This window comes from Petaurus breviceps, unplaced genomic scaffold (genome assembly GCF_028583685.1).
Source record: "Petaurus breviceps papuanus isolate PSGF00001 unplaced genomic scaffold, PetGlider_PUasm1.0 188, whole genome shotgun sequence".
NCBI lineage: Eukaryota > Metazoa > Chordata > Mammalia > Diprotodontia > Petauridae > Petaurus > Petaurus breviceps.
Window position 1 is genome coordinate 38,971,231 of NW_027185804.1, and position 12,279 is coordinate 38,983,509.

A 12,279-nucleotide genomic window follows, 5' to 3' on the forward strand; every position below is an offset into this window, starting at 1 on the left:
GAATGTGGTTCTTGTCTAATAGAACTTAAAATATAGTTAAGAAGTGAAGAAAGAAAAAAAATGAAATAACAAATGAACAATTTACATTGGTGCCCAATGAAAGAAAATCAGAAACCATTATTACCTGCTCAATGAAATTATACAAAATAATAATATACAGTATAAGAAGAATAGTAACAAATATAATTATGATAATGGGAATAATACTCTGTATCCTACTAAGTACAAGGCACTGAACTTAATGCTCTTCAAGTATTGTATCATTTGATCCTAAGAAACACATAGGAGTTAGGTGATACTGTTATTATAATGATCTCCTTATTACAAATGTTACAACTGTGGCAAATGGTCATTATGTGACTAACCCAGGGTGACACATTAGTAAATGTCTGAGGCTAGCTTTTAATTCAGCACTTCCTAACATCAAGCATGGTACTCTTTCAGCTAACTGCCTACTTTAGGCCAAAATTACAAATAGAAATAGCAACAAATTTATAGAATATATATATATTTACTTTTTGGAGGGCAGTTGGGATTAAGTAACTTGCCCAAGGTTACATGACTAGTATTTTTGTGTGGGTGTTAAGTGTCTGAGGCCGGAACCAAACTTGGGTCCTCCTGACTTTGGGGCCAGCGCTTTACTCACTGCACCACCTAGCCGCCCCTATAGAACATATTTTCATAAATGAAATTTTAAAAATTAAACAAATAAAAATCTATACAATCTTATGTCAAAATGATTATTTTCTGTAGAGAAAATTAAAAAAATAAGAATACTGAAAGAAAATCAAACTTGATAATTTTGTGTGTGTTTAATGCAACGAATACTGCTCTGTGTCTGAAGAGAGAAAGAAGTGAATTCACATGTGGCCTAAGACATTTATTATCAGTATGATCGTGGTCCAATCACTAAACATATGTATGTCTTAGTTTCCTCATCTATCAAATATGGATAATGACAGCATCCACTTACCACAGTTGTTATGATCAAAATGATTTAATATTTGTAAAGTGGCTGCCATATTGCCTGACCTGTATGTAGCAGAAGCTTAAAAATTCTTCTTTCCTTGACTTTCTCAATAAAAAATTTCTTATTCCAAATCAACCTTAAGCATTTGTCATTTTGTTTATGCCCTACAAAAACAAAAATGATACACTCTAAAATGATCAAAAACTTAAATTTATTTGTCCATGGTCAGAGTAATATTTTATTAAAAATAATTCTTAAGATTTTCTGAAAGTAACTTCTATAATACTCTTTAAAATGTGTTCATTTCTAGTTTCTTTTCTTCTACCCCCATGTCTGGGGTAAAGAGATTGATGAGAGTCCAGGATGCTCAAAATTTATTGTTTAAAAGGGAAACAGGAATACCAAGGCAATATCTAATAGGCTTCTCTGTCCCTTTCCAAAATTAGTTCTAACTCTTCTTTGTAACTAAGTCATAATTTCCAGCTTTGGCATGAGTTGTATGAACATTTCCATAAACCTTTTTCTTTAGTTTCTTGGGTGAAGTAAGTGGTTCCCTGGGAAGCACTAAAGGTTCTTACTGTAGTGATCATAAACATGTGCTTTTACAAGGCCAACATATTTTCTTATCTTCCATAATTCCTTTGTTTCAATGACTAAGAATGCCTAGAAAGTCAATTATGTTTTCCTCAGTCATGTTATGAATCTTTTTCTCTCCATGAATTTCATTTCTTAGTTTATAATCAAGGTATGCCTCTTCAATTTGTTTGGAGGGAGAGTAAAACACAAATTATTCTGCCATTTTGATAATGTTGTAGCTAGATCAAAGGACAGGAAACATTATGCTTAGGAGTAATTTGCATCTTGGCAAAAGCATCTAAAGATGAGTCATAGATGCTGTATCTCTTCAAATTTCATTCTTTTCTCACAGCAAAATCCTAATTATGTCTTTGAGAAAAACCTTTCACTTTCAGCCTTCTTTTAAATGAAAAGCCTTTTGCTTTCTGAGACCAAAAAAAGTATGTGAACTTCTGAAATGGTTACATTAGAATCACATTTACTATTATGCAGCATTGTGTTGAGTATTTTGTTTTCAGGAATTCATTGTGCCAATATAAACAAATAATATCAAATTTGTCCACATTTGGAAAGGTAACAGCATATGTCAGAAAATGTCACATCCAATAGTGTAATTATTAATCTGGTTGAAGCAAATACTAAATCCCTGTTTAGGAAAAGAACCAAGGGAAATATTTTGGTTAAAATGAGGAGTCAATGAGTCATGGACTAAATCACAGAAGCCTAATGGGTCATCTTAGAAATCTGTTAATGTTCAGAAGAATAATTGTGAGTAATTAGGGACTCATGTCGAGGAGACAATGGCCAAATCCTAAGCATTTGAGTCAGGAGGAGTCAATGAATTACCTCTTGATAACTGAAAAGAGGTTTGTGAATGATGACTGCAAAGGAAGTGATGATTGTTTATTGACCAACCTTCATTATTTCACATTTGTCTCTATAGAAATGAACTGTGGGAAAAACCAGAATATGCTCCTTTTGAAATACCCAAAGGCTTCTACTGCAGGGTTTCTGGGTGACAGCACAGTGTCATAAACAGCTGTATTTGCAACAATAATTTCCCTACTCAATGTTTGTCCATGGCCATAGATGTGCCCTTCCTTGAAGAGAAAGCACAGAAGAAACTCACCATAACCAGAGCCTAAAACCTGAAAGTAGTAGTCTTTTCCAATCATTTCAAGCAAAGCAATTGAATGTCATAAATATATAATTTAGCAATTTCAGAAAGTAAAAAGAGTAGCTTCTCACCTTTGAAACATAGCCCAAAGCAAGTGCAGGTCAAACAAAATCTTTGGGCACAATGGCCTTGATATTTCTTGACCTTCAATCATAGTTACATCAATAAGCAAGGATAGAATGAGAGGGAACTAGTTCTGTTAAATGACTTTCAGATGGTCTTTAAGGTACATAAAGTTCTTGTTAATTGATTGACCTAGTAATAATAAAAAAGTTAATAAATAATGGGAAGGAAATACAAGAGTTAATAAAAGCTTCCCCAAAATAGAGGGAGTTCTAGTCTAAGCTATACTTGTAAAAAAAAAAAGAATGGAAATCTTGACTCCACATTCCCCATAAGTAGTTGTTTACCCTTTCATACATATCTCTGAAGACAACTCACCAGCTCTCAGGACAGCCTAGCTCATTCTCTGAATATTCTTAGAAATTTTACCAGTTCATTGATATAAAACATGTTTTTCTTCTCTTTCAAATAATGTTGCCATTCTTAGTTTGGGGACAAAGCCAAAAAGAATCAACCTATGAGGCATTCAACTTTGACACTTTCAAGAAATTCTCTATGATGTTTCCTCATCTATCACCCAATTTAATATTTAATGTTTAAAATTTGATTTCCTCCTTGAAATGTTGACTTCTAAAATGATATGCAGAATGCCCAAAAAGGTAGATATCTTTTTTCATATTTCCTGTCTGACTTCCCTGAATGCATCTCTTGATAAGACTAAACATTTCAATTTCCTTGAACATGCATCTTAACACATTTTTTTCCTTGAAGCCCTTTATCATGTCTATCTTCATTCTCTATATAATGTCTAAAATATCAATGACTTCTTCAAAGGTGGCATGCAGAGAGATTTGAATAAACAAATACATAGAGCAGATAAAATATAATAAATTAATTCTCCTTAGAAGTTCAACCATTTTACAATACACAAGTATAAGAATATTGACATCAATAATCTCAAAAAAATTGGAATGAAGAAAGCATTTTTTAAAATGGTCTATCTCCAGGAAAAAACAGTGTTTACTGAAGCTCACTTTATTGGTGAGGAGTGTGTGAAATGTGATTTAGAACAACAGATTCAATCACAAAACCTTTTCTCTTCCCTACCAGGTCACAGTGTAAGTGGCTACCGTTATTTTCTCCAAGAGGATAAAGAATGCATTCTTATGATGATGTTCTCTGCTTTATCTACATTCTTCACATCACAATTGGAGTTTTGGGGAATGCTTTACTCTTTCACTTGTATGGCTCTAATTTAATTGCTAGTCAAAAGACAAGGCCCATTGACTTGGTTTTCATTAATCTGGCCTTCTCCCACATGTTGATACTTCTCTTCAGGGGAGTTCCATTCACAATCCACATTTGCAACCAGAAAGTTTTCCTGGGTGACATTGGTTGTAAAATCATAACATATCTGCAAAGAGTTTCCCAGGGTCTTTCCCTTTGTACTACCTGCCTCATGAGTTTCTTCCAAGCCATCACTATAACTTCCTGCAGTTCCAAATGTGCAGAGTTCAAAACCAGAGCTCCACAATATATTTTTCTATCCGGTGTCTTCATATGGATACTCAATCTATTGGTTGATGTGATTGTCCCTCTGTATGTGACTAGTCCTAGGAACAGCACAGATAGTACCCTGAACAGGTACTTGGGCTATTGCTCTATAAAAAGAGTGACTGCCTTGAAACTTGTGATCTGGAAATCACTTTATGATTCAGCATTTGTCTTATTCATGGCCATTACTAGTAGCTACATGGTACTTGTTTTGTACAGACACCACCGGCAAGTCCAACACCTTCATGACCACAGCCTCACCCCTGGTGCCTCCCCAGAGACCAGAGCTACCAAAGTCATCCTGTTTCTGGTGAGCATCTTTGTATTCTTTAATTCACTCAGTTCCGTCATTCATATTTTAATGGATAATTCAAAATATATAAACCACTGGTTTGTGTACATCTCTCCTCTTTTGACCTTGTGTTACCCAACTCTCAGTCCTTTTGTTTTAATCAGAGGTGACTCCAAGATACCCAGTTGTTGTAATGCTCTCAGAAGGATGAAAAAGTTGTTTTCACATTAAAAGGCATTCCAGAGCAAATATGTAAAACCAGAGTGCCATGTAAATATCAAGAAAAACAAACGAAGAGCATCTTAAATCTCAATTGGTCCAAAATTCTAGTTCTGAAAATAGGAATGTTTGAGGAAAGAATCAAACTCATGCACATTAAAAGTATTACTTATTTTCTCAAAGATAAACTTCTCTATGAGACATTTTGGCTAGAACAACAATAAATATGGAAGACAATTAAAACAGAGGAAAGTTCATCGAAGCTTGGTGACAGTTACAAGCTGTGCTCTTATCTTTCATAGAAGGAAGACAAATTAATGGTCAGCAAATTTAGAACACATGTTATAGTTGAAAGTACCAATGATTTACACAGAGAATGTCTGAGGGAGATTTTCAATATTAGTTTTCCTTAAGAGAAAGACCACACAACTTTGGTTTGCTGCCATCTTTTCTAGATTTGAATAATGATCATTAATTTTCCTTATATTTTTATCTCTTAAAATATTTTTAAATGTGTGACCAACATCATCAAATAAATCCCAATTCTACTCATATTTGTTAAAAGAAATAATGGCAGATGGGAGATGCTAAAAGAGAGAAGGGGGAGAGAGAGACAGAGACGGAGAAAGGAATGAGAAGAATTCACAAATACCATGATGTGGAATGGTAGAATGAATGATGACAATAAAGAATAACACTTTGAAGACTTCAGAATTAGGTTTAATGAATTCTTTAGCCAATCATGACTCTAGAATACCGATGGTGAATTCGGTCACCTCTTGCCAACAAAGTAATCTACTACCCTTGCAGAATGAAACACAAATATGTGCGCAAGATTAATATGTGAAATTACATTCTTTGACTATATATGGATTAAAAGATGCAATATTTTAAGTTCAGTGGTAGAGTCGAGATGTGAGTGTGAAACAACATACATAGTGGTACGAATGTAACCAAAAATGAAAAAACGAAAGCAAATGAAAACGTAATAAAATTCACACCTGGATATTTGAAATAAGTATATTTCCATGAATGCAACCTACAAGCAAATAATTCTCCCGCCTAAAGATGATACGGAATGAAAAAGAAAAATTCTAGCCTTGACTTCCTGGTGACACTATAATTTGCCCTGCCTATTTCTCCTCTCCCTCATCTTGGAAGCATTCGTTTTGATTTGGTTTTGCCTTTTGTTTATTTTTGTTTATAATTTTTAAAAACAAAAGAAAAAAGCATTGTAACGTACACAGCAGATCGCATGGCAGGATTCAATATAAAACAAAAAACTTTCCATTTCAAGAAAATATATGCAATAAATAGTGCATATTGTGTTTTCAAAGTTCCCCAGCATTTATATGCATCCTTATTGGTTTTATTTTTTCTCTGCTATGAATTTTATACTTTATTTTCCTATCCCTCTTCTCTCCTCCCACTCTAAAGAATGATAACATACATATACACACATGCATACATACATAGAAAGATGACATATATATACTCATACACATATATGTAAATTGGACTATGCTTATTTACACTTGTCATATGTTTCTCTGAAGGTGGATTGAATCTTCCTTCAGAGCATAGGTCCAAAGCTTTCCATGTTTTTCTTCTGCTCTAAATCAACCAGCTCTTCATTTCCTACACCACAACAGTATTCCAACCCAATTATATCCTATCTAAGAGATTATTTATGAAAAAAAATTCCCCAAATTTTCTGCCGTCTCTCTACTCATGGCTACATAGATTTTACTTATATAAGAAATTTTAGCCTAACGTAATTCAATTTATCCTTTTATACTTCAACAATGCTCTCCCTTATAACTCCCTTATAATATTGTTTAAGGTCTGATAGTGCTGAATCTACTTCCTTTATATCTTTTTGTTCCTGGTTTCTTTGAAATTCCTTGTAGATCGCTACACATGAGCCACTTCATGAGAAGGTGTGGATAAACGTTGGCCAGGTGGAATTTCAAGCAAGTTGCAAGCAAATTCTTTTATTCATCTGAGGGTCAAGAATTATATAGGCAAGGCATACATTTGTTTTACAGACAATACCATGGGACATTTCCCAATACTGTGAGTATGTGACTCCTAGCATGTTGGTCAAAGTTCAGGGAGATGGGTGATCTGAATTCCATGGGTAAATAGCAAACAGAAGCCAGATCCATATCCTAATCAAGGAATGTACAAGGAATGAAATGGTGAGCCAACAATCCTGAGCTATTTGAGCCTGGAAAGGAAGACCAAACTATGAGCAAAACTCTTTCCTGGACTTTCTTAAAGGGACCCTCTCTGAGCTTGCCTTCAACAGTTTCTGACTTTTTGCTCTTCCAAATGAACTTTGTGGTTATTATTTCTTACTCAGCAAAGCAATTTTTAGTAACTAAATTGGGATGACATTGAATATGCAAAGTAAAATTAAAATTTATAAAAATTATATTGGCTTTACCCACCCAGGCACAATATATGTCATTTCAATTATTTGGATGCAAGTCTACTTGTGCAAAATATTTTATGTTTATCCCTATATTTCTTGTATCTGTTTTGGCAGGTATATGCTCAGCTATTTTATGTTGGTTAAGAATTTTAAATGGTCTAAAACAATACTGAATCATATTGTTGACATTATATTTTCTCTGCTTTTCACTTCTGATTAAATCTATATTAACTTTAACTTTATCTGAGATCATGATTTCTATCCCTCCTTTTTTTATAAAATAAATTCTAATCCTGTCCTTTATTTTATCTTCATGTGTCTCTCATTTTTATAATGTTTCCTAAAAGCAGTATACTGTTGAATTCAATTTTAAAATCTCCTATCCATTTTTATTTTATGGGTAAATTTGACTTATTTGCATTCTATGCTGCACTTACTTGAATATTTTTTCTCCTTTCTAAGTCTCCTCACTATCCTTCTCACACTATTTACCTTCTCTGTCCTTATTCTCCCGCTTTACTTCTACCAACTACTTTGCCCTCCTATTCATTAACCTACTCACCCCTCTAAAAAGTCTTCACTTTTCCTTTCCCCACACCTTATCTCTTTGTCCTCTTATTTCCATCTGAATTTAGAAGACATATGGAGGTTTGTCCAAATGCACATGTGTATGTGTATATACACAAACATACACACATATGTGCAGAGATACACATGCAAATACATGCACAACAAACACGCACACAGGTAAGAGATCATTTTGCAGAATAACATGATAATAAATTGTAAAAGACCTGGATACTATGATCAAAACAGCTAGAAAAGACAATTTTTAAGAATTCATGATGAAAAAATGCTTTTTCCTCTCCAGAGAGAAAACTGATGAGCTCTGAATGCAAATTTCAGCATAATTTTCTTATTTTTATTATTCTTGCTTTGTTGAAATATGGCTAATGAAACCATTTTGCATGATTTCACATGTACAAGTGAAATCATATTCCTTGCCTTATCAGTGGATGGGGAAGGCAATGGGAGGGAGAGAATTTAGAACTCAAAAGTTAAAAATAAAAAGATGTTAAAGTGGTTAAATTATTTATTTGCTTATATTTATAAATATATGTATATATAATAAGATAAAATAAATCCCAATTATTTTTAAAAATACAATTCTTTTTTATAGATTTTGATTACCAAATTATTTTTCTCTTTTTGTCACTGCTACACTTCTTTAGAGGACAGGAAGTATAATATTGATCAAACATGTGATGCCCAACAAAACATTTTCTTATTTGCCATGTTGCAAAAGAAAGCACATATAGAAAAGGAAAAGTAAAGAAAGTGAAAAAGAGTCCTTCAATCTATTCTCAGTGTTCATCAGTTCTCTCCATGGGGATAGATCACATTTTTCACTGAGTCCTTTGGAATTTTCTTGGATCCTTGTCTTGATCAGAGCACCTAAGTCTTTGACAGTTGATCATCACTACAGTATTGCTAGATTGAAGGGTTTTCAGTTTTATAGTCCTTTGGACATAGTTTCAAATTGTTCTCCAAAATGTTCAGACTAGTTTACTGTACAACTCCATCAACAACGTATTAGTGTATTTATTTTTCTACATCCACTCTAGAATTTGTCATTCTCCTATTCTATCACATTAGCTAATCTAATAGGTGCTGGGTGGTATTTTAGACCTGTTATTAGTTGCATTTCTCTTATTGGGGAAATTGGCATGTTTTAAAATAAATTTTTCTTAACCCCCATATTCAAAAAAGGATACCTTTATCAGAGCAACTAATATTAAAATATTTTTTTCCAATTTTCTGGTTTCCTCCTAATTTTGACTTTATAAAATATTTTAAATTTCATATAATTTTTTTACATTTAAATATTTCCAACCACTCCTTATTTCAGTCCCATCCTTTTGAAATAATTTCCTGTATAACTATTTAAATATTACTTTAAATATATTTGCTTCAATGTTGTTCCCTTAACCCAGTTAGATTCTAAATTTCTTGAGGGCAAGTAATTTCTTGTTCATTTTGTACTGAAGATAGAGACAAAAAAAGAGGAAAAGGGGAAAAGAGAGATAAGAGGTAGAAACATAAATTGGTCAGGGGACAGTATATTTCCTCTATCAATTTTTAGAAAGCAATTAATATTTTAAAGAATTTTAAAAATTTTATTAATGCTTAATAAATTTGCTGAGACTAGTAAGCCCAGCTTTTCTCACAAAGAGTCTCCAGGTTGTCACAGTTCTCCTCATAGCTTGAGTGATGCATTTTTATCTTTAAACAAATCTACTTATGAGTAATAAAAGCACTATTTTCACAATTGCAAAAAAGACCTATATAAAGCTTATTAGAAAGAACAGATTCAGTATTGTTTGTTTTGTTTTGTGTTGTTTTATGTTTTGTAGAAAAAGTCAGCACAAGCTCTACATTATAGGAACTGAGGTCCTCACATATCAGTACTCAAAAATTATGATCTCCTTTGTTCCTCAGATTAGGAAAGGCATCTTTCCTTCCCTTCTGCTTATCAAGCATTGGAGAAGAAAAAAAAACAAACTTCTTTCCCAATTGTTCAGTTAGTCCTATAGACATTCTAATGAATCATTTTCAATTACTGATAAGTATTTTGACCTAAGACAAGGGGTTGTTTTCTGAAGACAAGTTCCAGATGCCTTCTATTGACTTTATTTTCTGTTTGAGAGGATAATTACAACTCCTGGGGTAGATGAGTTCAGTAAAGACTGTCCTTATAACTCCAGGCTGGACCATCTCCACAAGATACATAGATACACTTATGCATGCACACACACACACATACTCATCTACTCACACACAACTGTAGCCACTGCTCTGGCATCACAGATCAATCAGGTGAGTGACTTTATGCCTTGGCCTCAGAGGTATGATTTATAGAAACATCTTCTAGGAAAATGGAATTCCTTCTGTCAGTGCTTGGGATACAGAAGGGACTGTATAGAAGAAGCCTCAGTAGATATTATTTGGTCCTAAAAATGCAATAATTTTTAGACCCAGGTACTTGAATAGTCTCTGTCTTTGTCCCTACTGTGGTACTCAACAGGTTAACGGGGTGAGGGATGTAGGTTCAAATTCAAAAGGTTATGATTCAGATGGGAGACTCTGCAATGTAGCAGTGCTAGGATAAAACTGCATCCTGATTATATACTGTCTGACTAGATCAGTGACTAGATCACTGACTAGAATGAGCTATATCTTTTGAGTCTGAGTGAAACCCAAGTTCCAGCAGAAAATTCTGATCTCTGATTCAGATTCAGTGATCTAGAAAAGTCAGTGTGAGCTGTCCAACAACTTCACTGTACAAGCTCAGAGTCCTGACTGACCTGCTCCATTGGCAGAAAACAATAAGCCTTAAAACTCTGACTCTTGCTCTTACTCGCTTCAGGCCTGCAGCTTGAGCCTGTCCTCTCCTTGACCACTCAGACTGCAGGGCTATGAAAGAATGTGGATGACAGGCTGAGAGTTCTTGTGGGGATTATGAAAACAAATTTTCTGCAGACTAATATTCAGAGCAGAAGAGAAGTTAGATCAGGTATTACATAGCTGTTATATTACAGGTGTGGAAACTGAGGCCCAGAGAATGTCAGTGACATTTTCATTGTCACAGAAAGTCATGGTTCATGAGGTGCTTCCATTACAGCCCAATATCTACTGCCTTATTCTGCTCCTGGGGTGCACTTCATCCTTGTTTGACTTCAGGGTAGCTTTAAATGACAAAATGGAAATTGCTCTCAATGCAGTCTTTGCCCTTTCCTTCCTATTTCCTACATTCTTTCCTGAGCCTTTTTCTTTTTCTCTTTACATGATTCTTACTTCTGTGACACTTACCATCATGTTCCTTATAAGATTTATTGATTTGTTATGTTTTATTTAATTTTTTAAAGTCTTTATTGATTTGTTTCTTTACTTTTAGTTTACAAGATTCAGTTCCACAATTCCTTGAGTTTCAAATTTTCTCCCACTCCCTCCCTTCTCCCAAACATGGCAGCATACAATCAAGTATAGGATCTGCAAATACTTTCACATTAGAAATTAGTCAGGTAATAATGAAGGATTGTATCAGATGGAATGAACAATGGGAAAGAGGAAACAAAACCAAACAAGAAAAAGAAAGGGAGCAGGTAATTTGCTTCAATCTGCATTCAAACTCTGTTCATTCTAGTTCTTTCTTTGAATATAGACATCTCTCTCCATCATGAGTCTTTTGGAGTTGGCTTATAACCCTGCATTCCTGAGAAGAGTCCAGTCTCTCAAAGTTGGTTGTCACACATAACACACAAATTTATCCTTGTTCTGTTTTTGTCACTCAGCATCATTTCGTATAAACCTCTCCAGATAAATTTGAAGTCCATCCACTCTTCATTTCTAATAGAACAATAGCATTCTATTACATTCATATACCACAACTTGTTCAGCCATTCCCCAATTGATGGGCATCCCCTTAATTTTCAATTCTTTGTCACTACACAAAGAGATGCTATAAACATTTTTGTACATATGGGTCTTCCTCCCACTTCTGTGTTCTCTTTGGGATACAACCTTAGAAGTGGTATTGCTGGGTCAAAGGGTATAAAATTATTTATAGTCCTTTAGGCATAGTTCCAGATTGCCCTCCAGAATGGTTGAATCAGTTCACAACTCCACCAGCAATGCATTAGATTTCCAATTTTTTCCACATGCTTTCTAGCATTTGTCAAAAATTTGGCCGGTGAGATGTGGTACATCAGAGTTGTTTTGATTTGCATTTCTCTAATCAGTAGTGGTTTAGAGCATTTTTTCATATGCTTATAGATACCTTTAATTTCTTCCTCTGAAAACTGCCTGTTGATATCCTTTGACCATTTATCAATTGGGGAATGGCTTGTATTCTTAAAGATTTGACCCAATTCTCTGTATATTTTAGAAATGAGTCCTTTATCAGAGACATATGTTGTAAAAATTCTTTTCCA

The 12,279-nt window shown here is 34.1% G+C and overlaps 1 protein-coding gene across 1 annotated transcript; it reads left to right on the forward strand.

Annotated features, from left to right (window-relative positions):
• The first annotated feature begins 3,942 nt into the window (after positions 1-3,942).
• Positions 3,943-4,863, forward strand: LOC138163303 (vomeronasal type-1 receptor 4-like). The gene has a single exon (XM_069090844.1). The coding sequence runs from the start codon at positions 3,943-3,945 to the stop codon at positions 4,861-4,863; it is 921 nt and encodes a 306-aa protein (XP_068946945.1).
• Positions 4,864-12,279: the final 7,416 nt, after the last annotated feature.